The sequence below is a fragment of the Oryzias melastigma genome, linkage group LG2 (genome assembly GCF_002922805.2).
Source record: "Oryzias melastigma strain HK-1 linkage group LG2, ASM292280v2, whole genome shotgun sequence".
Classification (NCBI taxonomy): Eukaryota; Metazoa; Chordata; class Actinopteri; order Beloniformes; family Adrianichthyidae; genus Oryzias; species Oryzias melastigma.
The window spans coordinates 10,302,867-10,325,814 of NC_050513.1; the positions used below are offsets into that span (position 1 = coordinate 10,302,867).

Genomic DNA, 22,948 nt, shown 5'->3' on the forward strand with positions numbered 1-22,948 from the left:
CACGTTTGCACGGAGCCCCAAAAAACTCTAGAGCAGGTGTGCCGTAACTATGGCCCGCGGCCGCCTCCACATTTGGCCCCGCCCCCCCACACACTATCAGAAACGCAGATCAAGACCTACATAGAACATGACTTTTTCTATGTATCACATATTGACATTTATTGGTTTAATAGTGATTCAATTTTTCTGTATCTTTTTATTATTATTATGTTTCTTCTTTTTTTTGGCCTCTATGGCTCTTCAGCACTTTCAGCTATTAAGATATTCTATTTTTATGCTAGCTTTTCTGACTGTTTTGGCGGTTACTAAGGATTTCTCGACTATTTTGGGTTCTAGCTAATATTTTAGCCACAGGCTAGCTGTTTTGGCTAAATAACAAATGTTACCAGTTCTTTAGCCAAATTCTGCGTTTAGCTTATATTTCAGCTACATGTTAGCTGTTTTGGCTAATTTAGGCGTTTTTTTCTTCTTCAAACTTTTTAGGCTAATTTAAAGCTTAGCTAATATTTTAGCTTTATGACAGCTGTTTTGGCTGAATAACAAGTGTTACCAGTCTTTAGGCAAATGTTGCATTTAGCTTATATTTCAGCAACATGTTAGCTGTTTTAGCTAATTTAGGCATATTTTTTTTACTTTTTTCAGTTTTTCAGGCTAATTTGAAAATTCGCTAATATCTTAGCTGTTTTGGCTAAATTAGACATTTTACCCACTGTTTTTTGGCAAATTTTGTATTTAGCTAATATTTCAGCTACATGCTATCTCTCTCTCTCTCTCTTTTTTTAAGCTATTTTGGAGTTTGGCTAGTATTTCACTGTTTTGGATAATTTAGAAATTTGCTTCAGTTTCTTAGGCTAGTTTGGCATTTTGCTAATATTTTAGCTAACTATGAGTTTTTTTTAGTGTTTTTAGCTATTAGTTTCAGCCATTTAGGCTATCAGCTTCAGCATCTTTAGCTATTAATTTCAGTTTCTTCAGCTATCGGGGCTAGCATCTTTAGCGGCCACATTCAGCTTACAGAATTCACTCTAGCATTATCTCAGATAATGCTATATATCTATTTTTAATGATTTAGTATTATTTTTTCTATGACAATTACAGAAATTAAATTTTTAGGTGTTGCTTTCTAGCAAAAGGTAAATGTTTACGTTTAGGCTGTCGTTGTTACACTTTTTCTGTTAGCCTACAAACGGCCCCCGGCCCCCCATCAGAGTTATGTGGCCCTCGTTAGAAAAAGTTTGGGGACCCCTGCTGTAGAGCCGCCCCTGTCACCTCCTCTTCTCCAGTCTTTCTCCTCTCAAATCCGTTCCTCCGTCACGTTGCCATTTTACCGCTCATAATAACCTTACAGGCAGTAATTTGAATTCCCTCCCTCCCTCCCTCTCTCTCCCCCCACACACATATCGCTTCGCAGAGCGCATGCGCAGTGGGCAGCGCACTGGTCATTGCAAGAAGCAGCTGTTCGGGCTGGTGAAATTCCAACATGGCAGAGGCTGCGGTCAGAGCTTCCTGCGTAAACTTGGGATGCTTTCAGCTGCGCGCCAGCCCGGCTTAACCTCCACCGCGCGTCCGTCCGGCACAGCTCCTCCCCGGGATCGATGCGACCCTAACCCCCCCGCGTGAGAGGTCAACCTGAAAGAAAGAAGAGGAGGAGAGAAAAAATCCAGGTAAGGTGGATATAGACCGGAGAGAGAGGGTAGGGAGAGAAGGGGGGGCTGCGTCTGCAGTTCCAGTCGCGTAGCGGTCAGAGCCGTTTCTGGAGGCGGAAATACAGAAAATGGGAAAAAGACGCGCGTCCGTTTGCGGTTTGATAAGTTTTGCCGCAGAGGCTGCGATGTTTGCGGCAATCTGACGGCGAGCCGCGCACCTGCTCAGTTGCAGGGGAGGTGGTAGGGGGGAGACCCAACTGCGGGATTTTCGGCTTGTGTGCGTAAAAAAAGAAAAAAAAATCCAACTTGCGCGCAGACCGAGGCGGCTGCGCCAGCTCCGCTACAACAAGTCCCCTTTCCATTCCAATGCAATTTCCCAATCCAGACTCCGGCTGGCCGCAGTCACGGAGCGGCACCAGTTGATTTCGGCTCCACTTTCTAATGAGATGCATGTAGGTTAGACTATTGAGTTGCTCCAAGCCTGAAATCCAAACAGTATCTTGTAATCTAAAGCTTTCTATTTGAGAAAAAAAACCTTCCTCCTCCTGAAATAATTTCCTCCTCTTCCTCTTCCAGCACGACATGATCAGCAGCAGCAGCAGCGTCTATGGTAAGGATCTGTTTTTAATTTTTATTTAACATTTCAACCTCAAAAGGGAGCAAAAACATGCTGTTTTATTTCCATAATTCTATTATAACGTTTACAGCTTTTCTAATAAATCATATAAAATAATATAAACATTTTTTAACTTTTAAAATACTTTTTTAAATAAATATTTTTGCACAAATTTAAATTTAATCAAATTTATTGGTGGAATTTGTTACTTCCTGGGGTGTTTAGAGGATGCGGTCCTGCATGGACCTAAACAGTGTTTTTGGTGGAAACCATTAGTAAGGACTCGACCTCTGACCTTTTTGTTTTTTACCTTTTCTTCACCTCCTTCCTTTAAATCAAATAAATGTGTGTTTTGCTTCTACGCGGTCGCCTGGAGGATTTTTGTACGAACTCAGGCGGAGATGATGGAGTTGCGCACAGGTGGAGCGGTGACAGCAGCAATAATCCCCCTCATTATACGGCAAACGTATGGCCCGGCGTCTCCGGCGGACTCGCTAATAGGGACGGGAGAGAGGAAGGAGAGTGTGTCTCCCAAACAGGTGCCTCTCTACTTTATTCCTCCGATTCTGGACCCCTCGGTTGAACGGAGAGCGGCGAGGGTGGCGGGGGACGCTCCCAGCGGGGCCGTATAAATAAATGATCCTGACACTTTCTATCAAGTCTGTAATGTTTACCATTAAAAGCTGTTTTAGCCGAAGGGACTCCCCAGCTCAAGAAATGTCGTTTTTATTTTTTTAATTTCAGACAAAGACGTTTTTCTGCGGCTGCTTCCACGCTCATCCTGACAGCATCCTCAAAACGGCGGGGTTGTCATCTTTTAGCAGATATGTTAAGTGTTATCTTCCGTGCTCACCGAGCGGAGCCGGACCCCTCGGGGGCCCCCCGCGCCATGCAAATACAAACAAATCCCCCGTTGGAGCTGTCTGTCTGTTTCGCTCTCCTCCCCGTCATCCCAGCCTTCCACTCATCTATTTCACTCTTTGTCCACTTATTTTTTTCCCTCCTCCGTCCGTCCCAGAAGACGGTGCCGGGGCTTTGTGTCAGTTAACCGCGGCGAGGATCTTTGTGCGTCTCGCTGACAACCCCCCCCTCCTCCCTCATCCTCGCTCGTCCCAGGTCCTTTTTCCCCGAGATGGCAAGCAGCTGTCGGCGGGACCGCTGCCGTCCGTAGATGAGCGGACGCCAATTCCTGAAAAAAATCCTTGACACCGTGATCCTCTCTCTGCCTCCACCCCCCCCTCTCCTCTTCCACCGCCACGCCGGCTGCATTTTATTTACTCTCCGGTGGGGGCCTTTCTGTCTTTATTCCTGACAGTTCCTTCTTCTTGATGTCCTCCAACTTCTTCCACAAACTCTGGAGGAATCAGCGACGCTTAGCGCAAAGACGATCTGTGTATGCATCAAAAATGATAAGACTTTCAAAATTAAACATACTTAAATTCACCCGAAACACCATCACCTTTGCTTCAAAAACTCAATTTGAAGTGTCTTCTTTCCTTGTTGCTTTGGATATTTTATACTTTCACTCTCGTCTTGACTCTTCCCTTTGGCTTTTCTTAAATTAAAACATTCAGCTTTGTTGTAGGAGTTAAATATGCTTAAAAACGTTAAGGAATAAAGCACTTTTTTAGTTTTAGTTTCTTCATTTTTTAAATTATTTATCCCTGGGAAACTGCTGCGTCTTTCCGGGTGACTTCATGATCTGATGAGCGGCGTTGGCCGTCTGCTGCTCCCTCCCTTCTCGGTTTGAAAGTCTCTATTAGCCAAACTAACTTGGCAAAACTCGCCCAATTTTTTCTTTTTATTGGGTGAGTGCGCGCACCTTAACCAGCAATGTGTGATTGGCTGCGAGAGCCCATCTCTGTGTGTTTTTTTTTTTTTGGAGCTTGGAGGGCTGCCAGGAGGGCGGACACAAAGGATGCTGAGTGGCTGGGCGTGTGGCGCAGCATCACCAGCTTCCTGTGGCCTCCTGACTGCGGCTGCCGCAGCAACGCAGTTCAGCGTACACACTTTTGTTTAGTAAGGGGCATGAAGCACTTTTTTTTCAAAATCTTGAACAAATAAAAAAAGAAGTAAACCCCCCTTTAGTTTTCTTGTATTGTTGGTTTCAAGAAAGAAGCAACAACTGTTTAGTTTTCTTGTATCGCTATTAGTCTTAAGAAAGAAGCAACCCCACCATTTAGTTTTCTTGTATCGTTACTCACAAGAAAAAAAGTAACCCCCTTTTTGTATTCTTGTATTGTTACCCTCAAGAAAAAAGCAACCTCCTTTACTTTTCTTGTATCGTTGGTCTCAAGAAAAAAAACGACTTCCTTCAGTTTTTTTGCATCTTCGGCCTCAAGAAACAAGTAGCCTCCTTTTAGTTTTCTTGTATCGTCACTCCCAAGAAAGAAGCAACCCCCTTAAGTTTTCTCTTATTGGTAGTCTTAAGAAAAAAGCAACCCCCTGTTTAGTTTTCTTGTATTGTTACTCTTAGGAAAAAAGCAACCCCCGTTAAGTTTTTTTGGTATCTTTGTTCTCAAAACAGAAGCAACAACCTTTAGTTTTCTAGTATTGTTAGTCTCAAGAAAAAAGATACCCAATTTTTGTTTTTTGTATCGTTACTCTCAACAAAAATATACCCCCTTTAGTTTTCTGGTACTGTTAGTGTCAAGAAAGAAGCAACCACCCCTTTGTTTTCTTGTATCTTTTGTCTAAAAAAAAGGTATCCTTTTAGTTTTCTTGTATTGTTGGTTTCACGAAAGAAGTCACCCCGTCTTTAGTTTTCTTGTATTGTCTCAAGAAAAAAAAGCATCCTCCGTTTAGTTTTCTTGTATTGTTAGTCTCTAAAAAGCAACCACCTTTAGTTTTCTTGTATCGTTACTTTTTCGAAAGAAGCAACCCCCTTAAGTTTTCCTGTATCATTAGTCTCACGAAAAAAGAAACCCCCTGATTTTTTTTGTATTGTTAGTCTCAAGAAAAAAGCAACCACCCCTTTAGTTTTCTTGTTTTTTTTCTCTCTAGAAAAAAGCAACCACCCTTAAGTTTTCTTGTTTTGTTAGTCTAAAAAAAAGCAACCCCCTTTGGCTTTCTCGTATTGTTTAGTTTTTCTTGTATCGTTTGTCTCAAGAAAAAAAGCATCCTCCATTTAGTTTTCTTGTACTGTTAGTCTCTAAAAAGCAACCACCTTTAGTTTTCTTGTATCGTTACTTTTTCGAAAGAAGCAACTCCCTTAAGTTTTCCTTTATCGTTAGTCTCAAGAAAAAAGAAACCACACCTTTTGTTTTCTTGTATCGTTTGTCTAAAAAAAAAGGTATCCTTTTAGTTTTCTTGTATCGTTGGTTTTACGAAAGAAGCCACCCCGTCTTTAGTTTTCTTGTATTGTTAGTCTCTAAAAAGCAACCACCTTTAGTTTTCTTGTATTGCTATTTTTTTCAAATAAAGCAACCCCCTTAAGTTTTCCTTTATCGTTAGTCTCAAGAAAAAAGAACCTCCCTAAGTTTTCTTGTATTGTTAGTCTCAAGAAAAAAGCAACCACCCCTTTAGTTTTCTTGTATTGTTAGTCTCAAGAAAAAAGCAACCACCCTTAAGTTTTCTTGTTTTGTTAGTCTAAAAAAAAAGCAACCCCCTTTGGCTTTTTAGTATTGTTTAGTTTTTCTTGTATCGTTTGTCTCAAGAAAAAAAAAAACATCCTCCATTTAGTTTTCTTGTATTGTTAGTCTCTAAAAAGCAACCACCTTTAGTTTTCTTGTATCGCTACTTTCTCGAAAGAAGCAACTCCCTTAAGTTTTCCTTTATCGTTAGTCTCAAGAAAAAACAACCCCCCCCCCCTTAAGTTTTCTTGTTTTATTAGTCTCAAGAAAAAAAGCAACCACCCCTTTAGTTTTCTTGTGTTTTTTTCTCTCTAGAAAGAAGCTACCCACCTTTAGTTTTGTTGTATTGTTTAGTTTTCTTGTATCGTTTGTCTCAAGAAAAAAAAGCATCCTCAGTTTAGTTTTCTTGTATTGTTAGTTAAAAAAAGCAACCATTTAGTCTTCTTGTATCGCTACTTTCTCGAAAGAAGCAACCCCCGTTAAGTTTTCCTTTGTCGTTAGTCTCAAGACAAAAGAAAACCCCCTAAGTTTTCTTGTATTGTTAGTCTCAAGAAAAAAAGCAACCACCCCTTTAGTTTTCTTGCATTGTTGCTCTCAAGGAAGAAGCAACCCACCTTTAGTTTTATTGTATTGTTTAGTTTTCTTGTATCATTTATCTCAAAAAAGGAGCAACTTCCCTCTAGTTGTCTTTTATCGTTAGTCCTCTCCATGTGTGTAAACTTTTTAAAAAGTAGTGCCATTGTTCTCTGAATTTTATAGCCTCAAACCAGACATATTCTAATTATAAAGACATCTAGTTTGCAGGAAAATCAAATATTTAGTAGGATCTTTTTCCGCGTCAATTAAATCACAAATCCGAGTTGGGCAGGAGGGTGTTTGTATGCACACATGTGATTGTGTTGTTGTGAGTGTGTGTGTTGGCCAAGTTTCCCCACAGGAAGCCGGTGAGAACATTAGGATGTTGCTTGTGTGACTCCGTTGGCAGGATGGACACATGTGGTAGATGGCTAATGATAGCACGCAGCGCATAATGAGATCCTACTCTCCGTCTGTCTCCCCTACCTGGCATCATGCATTAACCATACAAGAGGAAGAGGAGGCACGCATGGTATTGACTTTTGAGTGGGTGTCTGCTTGTCCATTGCTGGTTTTTTGTTTAGCGCTCCCGAGGTCAGCATGGCTGCAAGCGCCTAACATTTTTATCAACTCTTTATTTTTTTATTTTTTTCTCCGTTTCGTTTTTCTGTGCTGCTTTTTTCGCCATAATCTCCGCTCTCCTCAATGGTCGCAAATTGATTTTTTTTCTTTTTTTTGGGACGTCATGCGTACTTAAAAAGCCAAATGGGTTCAGTTTGTGGGTAAGTTTGCAGGATTATTCTATTAATGTATGCCTCGCTCTCTAACCCGCGATATGTTGAAGGAGGGAGGCTCTGGCAGCCAGCCATCTTCTTGCCCAGTAACATATATTTATCCTCTTCACTACACAATCCTCTAGGCTGCTCAAATCCCCCCGGGGGGTCCCAATGACATGCTTACTAATGTGTGCTTTGGAAACGGAGTGCTATTGTATCCCCTAAATCTCACAAAGCACTGTATGATTTGCCCATTGTTGCTAAATCGCTTTGCTTGTGCCAAGTACTTGCATCTCACAGAGGCTTAATGCTTTGAGGGTTTCAGGGACAGTTTCAAGTTCCTCTTTTGTTGATTTCAAGGAAAAGTGCCAAGTCTGCTGCGAGGAATATTGTTTTGAGCGCGGAGGAGGGAGGGGAGGAAGGGGCCACTGCCAAGCGCCTGCATTGAGCCCCGTGAATGGGCCATTCATATTTAGGAGAATCACCCAGATGCCATATTGTGGGCTCAACAAGGCTCAATATTCCCCCCTAACAAGGATGGGATTGTGACAGGTTTGGGGATTGTGAAAAGTGTGGAAAGAAATGTTGGGAAATTCTGTCGGCACTTTAAAAGTTTGTTTTGTCACAAACGAGATATTTCCTGGAAATGTGTGCATTGTTGAAATATCTTATATTTGTACTTATTTCTGGTATTACAGACAGAAGTCACAGACTTAAAGTCTACTTTATAGCTAGTTTAGACTTTTATTGCAGAATTTTAGCATTAAAAAAAGTCACAATTGAAAATGTTTTAATATTTTATTTAAGGCTGTCACAATGTCACAACTCAGAGTTTTGTCTTTGTTTAGATTATTTTCTAGAAAGTTTTTTTTTGTGTTTTCAAAATTCTCAAATTGAATAAATAATTGATTCCTTAACCTTTATATTAACCCAAAATTGATCAGTTTTTAAACTGAAAAATGTATACGTGATAATAATCAGAATACTTTTTGTAGATTTAAGACTCATTGATAAGGTAAATGCAAAATTATTGTAATTTATTGAACTTCAGTTATAAAAAATAAAAGTTCTTTTCTTCCAGAACTTAAAAAATGTAGCGTTTTCTCTCTTTTAAAAAGTCTCAAATGGAATCACAGATTTGTTTTTTTAATTTTTTAACTTTTATTTTATGTTCGGGTCAAAATGGACCCATTTTCACACTCAAAAAAGAAAAGAGAAAAGTTTTTTTTTTCTAAAACTTCAAAAATTTGAAGTCGTGTCCTTTTAAAAACTCTCAAGTTTAATTAATTTTTTGGACAGTTTTTTACTTGAACTTTTATATTTTGATCTAGTCAATATTGACCCATTTTCACATTTGAAAACCGAGAAAAGAAACGTTTTTCTTCTAGAACTTAAAACATGTAGAGTTGTGTACTTTTAAAAGTCTAAAAGTGAATCACTTTCTTTTTTTTTAAATTCTTTATTGTCTTCGGGTCAAAATTGACCCATTTTCACATTTAAAAAGGGGTCAATTTGACCCAAACAAATTATAATGTTTCAATGTATATTTGGTATTTGTGCATAGTATTTTTTTCTAGATTTAGGACTCATTGATCAGCTAAATGCAAAATTACTGTAATTTTATCAAACTGCAGTTATTTAAAAAAATATTGTGTTAGGGTCAAAATTGACCCATTTCCACCCTTAAAACAGAAAAATCAACATTATTTTTCTTCCAGAACCTAAAAAATCCAGAGTTGTGTCTTTTAAATAGTCTAGGATTTAAGGGCAGATTATTTTATTTTATTTTATTTTTATAGTGTTTTATTCTTTAACTTTCATATTGTGTTTGGGTCAAAATTGACCAATTTTCCCACTTCAAGAGCTTAAAAAACGTAGATTTGTGTTCTTTAAGAAGTTTTGCATTTATTTACACTTTTGATTTTTTTTTTTTTACAATTTTGTTCTTTACACTTGAAAAAAATAAACATTATTTCTTCTAGAACTTCAAAAATGTAGAGTTGTATGATTTAAAAACTTTACATTCAATCACAGAATTGTAAACATTTTTTTTTACTTTTTTTTTCATTCTTTAACCCTTATTTTGTGTTTGGGTAAAAACTGACCCATATTTGTACTTGAAAAACAGTTGTATAATTTTTTTTTTTAGTTTTTTTATCCTTTAACTGTTGTGTTCAGGTCCAAATTGACCCACTTTCACACTCAAAAAAACAAAAAACAAAAGTTTCTGTCTTTTAGATCTTCAAAATTGTTATGTTGTGTTCTTTAAAAAGTCAAACTTTTAATCACAGCCTTTTTATATTATTTCTTTATTTTATTTTGGGAGCTCTTTTTATTCATTAACCTTTATATTTGTTCGGGCCATACTTGACTCATTTTCACACTTGATAACAGAAAAAAAGTTTGTTTTTTTTCTTTTAGAACTTCAGAAATGTAGAGTTGTGTCCTTTAAAAACTCTCAAATTTAATCACAGGTTTTTGGCCCTCGTCACCTTCCGTCCAGCCTTTTTGTGCTCCTTTCTCAATTTGTTTTCATTGTTTTTCTGTAAGAAAAAGTGTCCCTGAAACAGTTTTAAAGCGCTTGATTTCACAAAGCACCGGTGGAAATATTTTCCGAAATGGGGGGTTTATTTGAGGGTTAGTTCTAAAAACAAAAATGTCCTGGGAGTCCTGTAAAAGCCCTAAGGAAGGTGACACCAAACAACCTTGAAAGTGGAATTCTCGTCCCGTGTTCGGTACACAGGACTTAGCAAAATGTCATTGTGGTCTTTTTATGTCACGCATGTACTGAGTATTAATCACGGCTGGATCTGCGCCTGAGAGGCTGATCAAATTTATTGTTTGGCTGCACGGGACAGTAATGGGTGTTTAATTACTCAATAAAAGCCCTTTTATAGATTCCCAGGCCTCCTGTGTGTTGAGCAAATGGTATTGATCCGTCTCCGGGCTGCAACATGATAGCCTGTGAAGGAGAATTAGTGCCGTTAGCCTGCTAGCATTTTCTCATTCATTAGTTGCATTAAGCCAGAGGCTGGTTAAGACGCAGCATCATTGTTAATACCAACGTCTCCGAGGTTTTAGTCTGTTTTTTAAGCTTTCTGCATCTCATTTACACAAATATGGATTAGATGAGTCCAAACATTGTGGAAGGAGCTTAAATGAAAAAATTCCAGGGATTTTTTTTCTTCTTCTCACGAGTTTTGCTGTCAGTGCAGTTTGACTAAAGTGTAATCCAGAGGGCTAAACGTGAGAACGACAGTAGGTGAGCTGTATTAGTCCGTATGTTTAATCCCGCCGCCTACCCACCTTGTAATCTGTAATCTGGCTGCTCTTTCTTCCCGAAGGTCTAAATCTAGATCGCTGCCCTTCTGTTCAACCTGCCGCCATCGAAAATAACTCACAAGCCGGACAGCGAGCCCATGTACTCCACTGTGGCTTTCTTGTATTACGGACCATGAAGGAGTGAATACACGGCCACTCGGGCGCGATTGTTCTTTCGCTTTAGCGCATCTGCCGTTGCATCCGTTGTTCTTTTATGTCTGGAGCTTCTTGCTTTCACTGTGAAGCAGTCCCGCTTCTCTTGATGCGCGGTGAAAACCCACCGGAATATATCCCCTTGATGTGTCCATATCAAATGAATGTGGCCTATTACAGACGTGGTGGAGTCAGTTGGGTGGCTTTGTGGACCGAAAGAAAAAAAAAAAGAAGGGCCTGCAAGCCACTATGAAAGAGACATTGTCCCACACAGACCGTACAGTTCCTTTGTAGATAAATGGATTTTCATGCTTATCAAGTGGGACACTGACATGAGTGAAAACTGTGGAGAATGTGGAATTATTCTCACCATTCGCTCGTACACACGGATAACTGTAGTTTTAAGCGTGTGTGGTCTTACATTGTCCTTTCCGGGTGCAGCGTTCAATCCAAAACCTGACAATCCACACCATAAAAGTTACAAATATGTATTCTGCAGGAAGAGGCTAAATTAGTCTGTGAAAAATAGAACTCACCGATACAAGAATTGTATATCTAATGAAAGTCATTTGCAAAAGATAACTGAAAAACAGATATTTTTTAAAAATTCTTTCTTATTTTTAATTAATCAGTACAATATAATACATTTGTGACAAGTATTGTTTTTCTTATTTGTAGTTTTTAAGTTTTTATCTGTTTAAGCCAAACCTTATACCATGGTCTGGATGAATACTCACGTCTAACGGCTGCTGGGTGTGGGTTAAAAGGTGATGATGCACACTTAAAAACGAAGTTCCGGTCGCACAACCTAAATGTTTTATATCACTGCGCAGGCCTCTTTGAAACAAACTTAAACTTTCTTCATCTGGAAAAAAGCAAGTGGCAAGAGGTGACTTTTTTCCTTGAGCCGCGGTCATCACATTTCAAATAGTCTGCTTTTTGTAAAAAACTGCTTTAAACTGAAAGTACTAAAAACATGTAGCACTATCAAAGTGCTAAAAATAGATTGGAAATTTATTTATTATGTGACCGTATATATGCAGGATAATGCCCTTCAAAGTGTGCATTATCAGAAAGTAATACACTGAAAGAGCATTAATTTCTGATAATGTGCACTTCATCGGGCATTATCCCACTGAACCAAATCCTGGGGAAAAGTAATTTGTTAAAACTGATTTTTTTAATTTATTGCTTTATTACATTACACCAACAGAAAGGGTTTTTTTAAAAAAACAAAAAGATTTTTCTGATTTTTTTGTATTTTGTTGTCTTGAAATGTTCAAATCATTTTTTGAATGAAACAAAACCCAGACACAAAAATCGAACTTTGGACTGAATTGTGGGGAAAGTGAATTCCTCTTGTTTTTACACCTTTTCAGGTGTTTATGAAAAGTTGGAAATCAACCGGGGAAATTATTTAGAACCAATTTGAGTCCAACGCCAAATCCAAACTGCTTGCCTACCCCTATGGCGGCACCCTACCCCATCATTTTTCTCTACCAACCAAGGAGATATGGAAAAAAAAGTGTCTTCAAATTCAGATGTTACTACCACTAATGCTACGCTCACAAATTCAACTGTCTCCGTGCAATGAAGAGACATCGGCAAAATCTTCAAAATGTCATGCCGCCACCTGATGTTTGTTGAAAATTGTTGGCATGGTTATCAATGTAGATGGCGACAGTCAGGTGTCCGTCAGGCGTGCAGAATGGTCCGCTTTTTATACTAAAAAAATCGGACAGCTGGCGGCACTTCATAGACATTTAAACATTGTCCAGTCAGAGCTGCTGCCGGCCGGCGATCTGGCTCCCACCGACCTGTGGCCGCCATCCCTGCATGTCACTGGAGTGCCACCTCAAGACGTGTCTGGCGTCCACTTTTAAAGTTGCTGCCACAGTGATAAACTATCAATTTACAGGCCAGTTTGTTGTACAGAAGCCACTAACTGAGTAGACATTTAAAGGCAGACACAAATGGGTTCCTTTGTTGGGTGGCAGGGCTAACCCTAAAGGTCATGAAGCAGAATCACTGTTCTTCTATGCTTTAAGCTGTCTTGCAGGTTGGTAATATGGATGACACATTTGAGTTTAAACTACACATTCTCACTCCCAACTCGTCATAAATGGACGTATGGTTGGGACCCCCTCCGTGTCACTTTTTGATGTTTTGTTTGTCCCCAACTCATTGTTTTTTGACATGCTGGCTGTTCCCAGTAAATCATGGGTCCCCTACTTCCAGGACACAGTACCAGACCTGGAACCAGGTTAGGGTACCAGTACCGGGACACAGACCGGACCGGTACCGGAATAGATTACAGGTACCGGTCCCAAAGGATTGGGGACCCCTGAATGCCGTTTGTGGCCCAATACCAAGTGGCCCTTAGACCAGTATTGGTTTGCAGCCCGGAGTCCCATTAAATCAGGGGTCCCCAACTTTTGGGACACAGTACCGGGTTAGGGTTCCAGTACCGGGACACAGACTGATCCGGTACTAGAATAGGTAACAGGTACCGGTCCGTGTCCCGAGGGTTGGGGACCCCTGATTAGAATCTGTGGCCTGGTACAAAGCGGCCCTTGGATCAATACTGTAGTCCCATTAAATCAGGGGTCCCCAACTTTTGGGACAGAGTACTTGAAACTGGTACCAGGTTAGGGTACTAGTACCGGGACACAGTCCGGTCCGGTATCAAAATAGGTAACAGGTACTGGTACGTGTCCCAAGGGTCAGGGGCCCCCAGATTAGCATCTGTGGCCTGGTACCAGGTGGCCCTTTATCCTGTACTGTTTTGCGGCCTGGAGTTGGAAAACATCCAAAATATCAAAAAGTGACACATAGGGGTCCCGAACCATACATCCGTATATGACGAGTTAGGGGTGAGAATGCGTTGGTTTAAGACGTGCCTTACCGGGACAAGACACTTCAGGGTTCCCCTGGTAAAGCTGGTAAAGGTAGATCGTCACGAATGAGAAACATTTTCACAAAAGTTTCAAGTTTCTTAGTAGAGAAACACATGGTATGTGTCGTCATATTGCCCTGCACTAGCTATAGAATTGATTACTGATTGTAATTGGACTGTTCAAACCTATCTAGTACCTCAAATGCAAAGATTCATTTTAGTTTGCAACTTTATGAGTTAGAACTTGTTTTTTTGCCGAATAGTTCACAATAGTGTCATGCTTTCCATCATCAGACATACGTAAGAATATGGAAGCGTTTGACAAAACCATACTGAGATTAAATCATCAATAACATATATGTCCTTCAAGCCCTTCCCTATGAGAAATGACAGTCAACAACCATCAAACACTTTTAAAGTAAGGTGAACATGCGTCCGTATCTTCTGCCTGTGGGGTCCAATGAGGAGTACTCAATGCAGAGCCAGTGATCTAGGTAATCTGCCTGAGCCGTGGGACAGGTCTATTGCTGCACAAATCAATTGGCTACATGTCCGTACATTAGGCTAACACAGCGCCGAGAGTGGTAAACAGACTGTTTAATTCCCCTGGACACCAGCCAGGTGGACACTCCTCCTCTCGCTTTCTCCTGATCCCCCTTCACTTTTATTCTCTTCCTCCAGCCCTCATTCTATCATCCTCTTACACTCCTTCCTCATCTCCACTTCAGTCAATGCGGTTATTCTCTGCGGACGAGCGCTTGCAGGAATATTGCTTGGAGGGATTGTGTGTGCGTGCAAACCGGAGAGATTTTGGCCAATGAAGCCCTTGTTGTGCTCCGTCCTCCAGTACTGTGTCTATACTGAGTAAGTGATCCCTCGGGAAGCACATCCAGCATCCCTCCCTATCTCTCCCCATCGCTGCATGTGTTTGTCTTTGTTTCTCTCTGTGTGTATCTGTTCAGCATTCTGTTTCTGCCTCTATCCATCTTCTCTCTCCATATTGCCTTTTTTTGCTGGAGACAGACAGAGCAAACGGGGAGACCATAATGTGAAACTCTTTCATGATTAGGAGCTTGTAGATTTATGGAAGTTTGTCTGTTGCATACCCACCCAAGTCTTCCTTTTCCTTTGGTTTTCCGTCCAAACTACAGCTATTTATCCAGCTCTGTGTGAACTACAGTATGGAAATTGCCTGTTGACAGATGTGTCTTGTTGGCAGCATCGCACCAGTGTGTGTCTCATTTCCTGTACGGCTGATTGACAGATAAGATACGGACGTCTTGGAGAGACTACCAACCCAACGAGCGGATAGCTAAACCCTTGATTGGGCCAAGGACAAGGAGGATTCCAAACACGGATGAGTTCAATGACGAGCCGGAGCAACTTTATTTAAAGCTTCGTGGATGGAACGATCCGTGTTGAGGCGTGATATTCGCCTGTTGTGCCAGAGCATTTTTTTTTCTATATTGTTGCTAGGAGACTGTGCAACCCTCGGACACATCTGGTCAGCTGTTAGTGCAAATTGTTTACAAGAGCCGGGGCATCGGCGGCACTGTGACATTGTTTACTAAATGAAACTGTCTATGGAATGAGTGTCAGTCGGTTGATCCGCTAAGGTCCCAACAGAGCCGTCGAATTATTGGGCCTAAAAAAATCAGTCTGATCAAACTGGGTGAAGAAAAAGATGAGTACAAGCATCCAGAATGGAAATATCACAGCCTGAAATTCTGGCGTTCTTGTCCGCTCCTCAGCCTTGACTCATCTTCCCCGTGGGACCTCAGTGGTGGAATGACATTCATCTTGAAACAGGCCTGCAGAGTCTGTCTCAGCTCATTTCTTTCATACTTGTACCCTTTTCTGTCTTCCTCGCACTGCTCTGATACTTTCATATCTGAATGTGTACCTATCATCTTTACAGTCCAGTGGACGGCCACGGAAAGTCAGTGAAGAAGCATAAACGTGTTTGTTTTATTGCTGTAAATACAATTTTTAAAGAAACCCTTTTAATACCCACCTATGGTTTCAGTTGGGAAATATGTTTGTTTGGACAAAGTCAGATTTTTCATTGGAGTTCAGCAACACATTAGCGTTTCTGTCTAGCTAGGCTGTACGTTTCTACAAAATTTAAAAAGGAGTTTTTAAAAAATCTTGTGAGTTCTGTCTTCAGGCAATCACGAATCATGTCCCAAAATAGCCGTTGGGCATATCTTAAACAACTTTGTAGGGGTTTTGAGGCTGATTGAACAAAATGGCACCAAATGATGAGTTTTAGATTTTATTTTCTGTCGTTGGTTAGCCCTTTAAAATCAGAGCTTTGGCTCCAGTTTTGACATTCCTGGAGTTACAGTAACTCTCTAACTATTTACACAAAGTGCGTAATTCTAATGCTTGGAGGGGCAGCACTGATACAGTAGACCAACGTATTCAGAGATAGTCAAACGTGACATTTCTCAGCTTCAGAATCAGTTTGAAAAACATTAATTGCATAAGCAGTTCAAGAGTTAATGGTGGTTCGAAAAGCGTTTATTTCCTGTCAGCAGCGACGGCTCAGTTGTTACAGGGGTAAACATGTACAACAGATTTGTTGCTTAAATTTGTCACATTTTTGCACAGTTTTGTGTGTTCGATTAATTGGAACCAATCAAATCTTTGAGATAAAAATTCATCCACAATTTTTTTTTTAAATATGAATTTCAGGCGACTAAGAAAGGTCAAACGTTAGCCTTTAAAGCAAAAAAAAAAATGGGAAATTGTTTGTCAAATTAAATGTTATTGGATATTACATTACTTCCTCGACCTATAGGGTTTGATTATTGCCAACAAAGTTTGTTTTCTGACTAAAGATATTTCGGGACTGGTATCTACAAATAAAAGAATCATTTTTTAGTTGGTTTAATTAACCAAACAAATCGCAACTTCACCTAGTGGAAAGGTTATGTTTAAATTATACTGTTGTTTTACTTGTCAAAAAAGTCAAATATAACAACAAAAACTGTACAAAGTCTTACTCTCTTCATTTGGGACATTAGAACTAATCCAATAGTGATGTTTGATACACAATAGGATGAAAATATAAAGTACTAATCTTTATATTTTTGTTGTTCTAAATTAGCATAAGTGCTACAACATTAGAATACTTGTCGGACAAAAACACCCTAAAAGTTGACATATTTTTAATGTATAAAGATGAAATCAGATATTTTTGAGCAATTTAAATCCGCATGGTAATATCCTCATATTAAATGTAATTATTCTAACATTGTTATCAGAATATACAAGTAATCATGTAAAAAGCACTGTCTTATATATATATATATATATATTTGAACATTTAATCAGACCTATTGAATGTAGCTGATTAGTTATACTTCACAATGTCTTGATTTCTCCACAATGTTTCTGTATACATATGATAGATTTTGACCCTTAATGGTTGAGAATATGTTTATTGACAAGTGGTGGGAATGGTACCTATCGGTTGTAGGTCCATTGAAAAGTGGAACTGAACAGTTGGGGCGGAGCCACTGTAGCCGCCTTTTGATTGGCAGAGAGGGATGTTGACATTAGAAAGCGCCAATGTAGCGCTCTTTTAAGCTAACGTTTTTAAGCATTCGCACCTGAAATCTTCTTTCACACAGCATTCAATTCCTGTTATACAGGATGTACCAGAAGTACAGCAAGAAAAATACGAGCTGCTGGATAGAGCTGCCACAAATTATTATTTTAATAGTCAACTAATCACTGATTATTTTTTCCGATTAGTCGACTAATCGAGGCATGTGCAAACTAGATGCAATACACACATCTTAACCATCATTAGCTTTAAACTGACTAGATATACAGCATTACAGGCGATAATTCTAGTGTGAATGCTGAATTTCCTGATGAAGATGCTAGTGGTGTTAGCTGAAGTTGCTGAAATTGATAGCTACAGACGCTAAAGTTGTAAGTGAAGATGTAAGCATTTTTTCATATCTTTTAAAAGCGCTATATACATATATGTACAATGTATTAGTATTATTAATAGCTGAATTCACTGAAGCTGATAGCCAGCTAAAATACAAGTTAAAATAGCCCAAAAAACTGAAAAAAGCCTAAGTTGGCTAAAACAGCTAGCATGGTGCTGAAATATTAACTACTAAAAAAAAGACTGAATTAGCCAAAATAGCTAGCATCTGGCTGAAATTTTACCTAAACTCTAAATTAGCCCCCTAAAAAACTAAATTAGCCAAAATAGCTAGCATACAGCTGAATTATTAGCTAAACTGTAAATTAGCCTTAAAAAACTGAAGAAATTCCTAAATTAGCAAAAATAGCTAGCATCTGACTGAAATATTAGCTAAACACACATCTTAACCATCATTAACTTTAAACCAACAATAAACTGTATATATTCCCTCTAATGCTAGTGACGACAGCTGAAGATACTGAAATTGATGGCTAAAAACGCGGAAAGGTTGCAGGTGGCTAAAATATTAGTAAAATGCCAAATGACCCTAAAAAAAAAAAAAAAAGCCTTCGTTAGCCAAAACAGCTTGCATGTAGCTCCAAAATAGCCTAAGAAACAAAAAAGACTAAATTAGCCAAAGTAGCTACCATGCAGCAGTAATATCAGCTGAACTCTAAATATGAAATATGAACTCGGAAATATTAGCTAGATTCCAAAACAGGCTAAAAACCTCAACAAAGAAAAGCTTAAGTTGGCCAAAAGAGCTATCATGTAACTGAAATATTAGCTAAACTCCAAAATAACCTAAAAAGAGCCTAAATTAGCCAATATAGCTAGCATGCATCTTAAATATTAGCTTAACTCCAAATTAGCCTAAAAAACCTTAATAAATGCCAAAATAATCCAAAAAGCTAGCATGTCATTATAACTTTCAACTTTACTACACTCTGACTCCATATAATATAAAATAACGACTAATTGACTATTAAATTAGTCGTCGACTATTAGTCGATTAGTCGACTAATCCTGTCAGTTCTACTGCTGGATGACCTTCATTGTTGTTACTTGTCTAGTCGTTGCAGTACAATGACAGGCTAGCGGTCTACACCACGCATGTGACGAGAAAACAAAACGTTCAGTGGAAGCGAGGCTGAACTGAGTGGAAGCGCTCGCCATGTCATCAAACACTTATCAGTTCCTTGAATCAAAGCTGACTTCATCCATATACGTCACTACCAAATCTGAGTCCCTGATTGGTCAAAGTCCAACCCAACTTTAAGGGGTGTTTCATTTTGTATGTAGAAGCGGAAAACTGTTGTGGTAAATTGTGTAGCTACGCCAGAATAGTTTTGAACGCAAAATTTCTAACAATAGACTTTTCATTGAAAGATTAACGATTAAAGACTTAGACTTAAAGAACACAGCTTCAGATAACCAAGTGTGAAGTCTAGCTTTCATTGGTTTGGCCTAATTAAAGAAAGACTCAATACATCTTAATATAACTAGTCTAAGAAAAAAAGACTAGTCATCAGATTGAATCTGGGCTAAATCCTTTGTTTGGCCTTTGGGGTTTAAGAATCAAACATCACATTTGTAATTTTAAAATGTGTCTTAGATTCTTCCAAACGCTACAAGATTAAGTCCTCATTCTGAGTCAGTGAGTGTGTGTGCCGCAGCAGAGTCAACCGCTCGCCAATGTGATTACAGCGAGTGATCAATAGACGATGACACGATGCTGCTGGATGTCACCTGAGGAGAGTAAATGTGTGGGTGACTGAGAAACACAGGAAACCGGAGGGAAAGTGCACGCCGCCGAGCGACGCTCCATATGCCGGCGTCTGTCCGTGCGCGCACGCCCGTGTTTTACGCCAGCGTGTGCGCTTGTTAAAGCCAGATCCAGCGCGGTAATGTGAGATCAGACGTAGCCTGTTAGCCGGAGCCTTACATCTGCTGTCAGCCGCTCGCTCTAACTCTGTTAAGGACGTTATTGATTGCTCATTATTACCCCGTTCCCTGAAAGATGAGCGTCCCCTATGATCACATTAAATCTCTCCCTCGTCCAATTCTCCTGAGATGCCTTCTGCTCATCGGTGCCCATCAAATTTCTCCTCCGAGATCTGATATCAAGCAGTCTGAAGTTCTTTATCGCCTCCTGTTTGATTTACTCCAAATAAGTCTTTTTGTCTGGTTTTGTTCTTTGTGAGCAGCCGGTGTTTGGCTAATTGATGTCTGTGTAATGGAAATGAGCAGTGGAGCAGCGTTTGATCTGATTTGTTATCATTTATTTGTGCTTCAGGTTTCATGTTAACTTTATGATCTGTGTTTATTGATTGCAAAAGCAAAAAAAAAAAAAAGAAGCTGACAAAAGACTATATTTTCCCGCCTTTTTTCATTACTTCTTTCTAAAGAGCGAATGCACCGACCTGGATCTAAAAACCAACAAATGCGCCTTAGCGTTTCCAGTCGTTCCGCTTTCTCTGGGTGTTTTTTGCTGACACTAAACAGTTGTTGAAGGTGTCACACGTCTGCCAGCCCCAGTAAACTTTGGGACTGTTGAAATCCAGCCCTCAGCGAGAGGCCATCTCATCGGCCCCCGTCGTCCCCATGAATAATGCAGAGCTATCGACTGTGTCAGTTGAGTGCGAGGAGACGCGGCGGCAGCCAACTTTATATTCAGCTGCCGGAGCTGACTGGATGCCCTCGCTTTGAGACAAACTGCTGGCGGACTGCTCGGACTCGAGCAGACAGGACCTGAATCTGCTCACTCGTGTCTCCTGGAAGCCTGAGCTGCTTCTTCGTCTTCCAGCGACCTGACAGGCAAAAAACATCATAAAATTCGTATGCGTATCCGTAAATCTGTGTTTAAAGCTGCTGTAAACGGCGTCCGTGTCCTCCAGCCCGCCGCTGCAGAGAGCTCCGGTGAGAATCGCCTGCCCTCCCTCCACAGGATCAGTTCAGTCTGAATGCCGCCGATCGATGCCGCTATTGATCGGTTGTTGGAGTGTTCAGTCAACCTGTGTGAATTCCAGCATGTATGGTGCGCCGAGGGTTGCAGTGCAGGCCTGACTTCAGCAGCTACAGCACACAAAGTCACTATGCCGTCACTCAGCGCTCACTAGTACAAGAAAGTCACCCAGGACTGTTAAGACCATGAAGGTACTTAAAGAATGAACTCTTTGTTTTAGGTTTTTTTTGTTAAATTTCACCAAAAATAGCTATAAAGTAAACTGTCATCAGCATATAGTTAAAACACCTTGTTTATGGCCTAAATACTAATATTTGTTGCCTGATTAATATTCTGCTGTATTTTTTTTACTAAATGTTGGATTTTGGAACTTCCTGTAACAGCTGATGTGTAGATTTTGGCGCTTGTTGAAAAACGATATTTAAGAATCGTTTTTAAGGATTAATAAAACTTTATAGTAATGCACAATGGACTGTCTTGCAACAAGAAATCCAAATTAGTTACCAATAATTTTATTTAAAACTTTCAATCTATCAATATACTTTTAAATAAAAATATATTTTTTTCAAAATAGAACAAATAAAAAATAATTTAACTTTGTGGTTTGTTAGGTATAAAAATTATGAATGTGAAGGCTGCATTAACTTAATACAAATCTTATTTGTTTTATCTGCTGCATGTTACCAATTTAGAGGAAAAACAAACTAAAATTAAATAACATTTTACAAACGTTATAAGAATAGTACAAATATGTTATTTGTATAGTACATATATACAAGGTTGTCTTCTAACGTTCTAAATCTTCTTACTGAGATTCTCGGACCAGAAGAATACAAATTTGACTTTTTTCCCCTTTTTAGGATCTTTAAATCTCATTTGTATTTTGATTATATATGTGTTAACGTCCCATTTGCTGTCAAACGCCTGGCTGTGTGAAATTTGTTCTCTGCATTTGACCCATCCCTTGGGGGAGGGGTGACCTGCAGACACAGCTGCACTCAGGAACTCTTTGGTGGTTTAACCCCCCAGTGTAACTCCTTAAAGCTGAGTGTCAAGCGGGGAGGCATTGAGCCCCATTTTTTAGTCTTTGGTTTGACTCGACTGTGGATTTGAACCCACGACCCTTCCAGTCTCAGGGCGAACACTCCACCACAAGGCCACTGAGCTGAAAAGACTTTCGGAAAAGACGTGTGTACATGTGATTGTGTTAGTTATATACCTTACCTGTATCTTAATTTGTATTTTTTCTTTTTTTCTCTTTTTTTTTTAATTTGCTGCCTCGTAACTGACATTTTTTGTTATAAATCTAAAAGGAAGAACTCCTCAAAAAAAAGATGTTGCATCTCAAATGACCAATCTTTCACTTGCTCAAAGAAATGTTTAAATTATAAGAAATTATATTAATTTAGCAAGAAAATCTCTCAATGTTTTAAGCATAAAACAGAGTTGTGTGACCGGTACTTGATGTTGTTTACTTGATATCTTTACCAAAAGTGCCACCACAGACAAAGGAGAGAGATGCTTGTTTTGTGAACTTATAATTAGTAAGTAAGTGTAATTTGTATAGCACTTTTCACTGGCAATATCCCAAAGTACTTCACAGTGTAAAACAAGAACAATACACATCAACAAATAAATAAAACATAGTACTTAACAATTTAGTCTGTTCTTCTTGTATCAGCCCATTATTGAAGGTTCATGGAGCCTCCAACAAGGGTCTATGACTTTAAAAACTATGAAATATCTGATCAAATCAAGTGTATTAAAGAAACTCAAACGGACAGTTTGGGTCACCCTTAGGCTCTGATTTAACCCCCCAATACCGAGTATGAAATTAGGGGATAGTGTAGAAGAAAACATTAAGTGGTCCTGATGTCCCTGACACACCTACAGTTTACCTGAGTCAGGTAAATCATCACCGTAATACTTGGACCGTTTACGCAATTAGCATAACTCCACTGGATTCTGAAGGGGAGGAAAGTAGGGTTTGTGCTGATATGAAACACTTTGCAGGAGGGAAGTGTTTACACAATCGACGAAAATCAGCTGATTCTTTCGTGGAGAAAAAGTGGCTTTGCGGGATTATACAATGCTTTACAGTAATAGGGTGATTCCGAATTGTATCCGTACCCCTACGGCTTCTCCCTACCCCTACTTTCATTCCTCCAAATGGAGAGTTATGGAAAAATAGTGTCTTGGAACTCATACGTCACTCCCATTCGATGACGTCATCAATAATCGCCTGTCAGCTACGTTAGCACAGAGCTGCTAGCGCTCAGAAATACATAACATCGGTTTTCTAACTTCAAAAAGTCATTACTTACATTTAAATATAAACTTCTGTGCTTCTCCATGGCACAGAGGGACACAGTTCACCCTCTCAGCAGAGGGCTCTGCATCCCTTTGCGGTGAGGGTTAGCCTTTAAACAACAATTATGGACAACCCTATCCCTTCAAATTCCACTGCAATTGGAAAGG

At 39.5% G+C, this 22,948-nt stretch overlaps 1 protein-coding gene across 1 annotated transcript in view; it reads left to right on the forward strand.

The window, feature by feature from the left end:
* The first annotated feature begins 1,002 nt into the window (after nt 1-1,002).
* LOC112160168 (fidgetin) overlaps nt 1,003-22,948 on the forward strand; it is a 46,217-nt gene continuing 24,271 nt past the window's right edge. The window contains exons 1-2 of the mRNA XM_024294557.2: nt 1,003-1,664; nt 2,223-2,256. Coding sequence (XP_024150325.1) covers nt 2,229-2,256 — 28 coding nt within the window. The 5' untranslated portion in view covers nt 1,003-1,664; nt 2,223-2,228. The remainder of the gene's footprint in view (nt 1,665-2,222; nt 2,257-22,948) is intronic.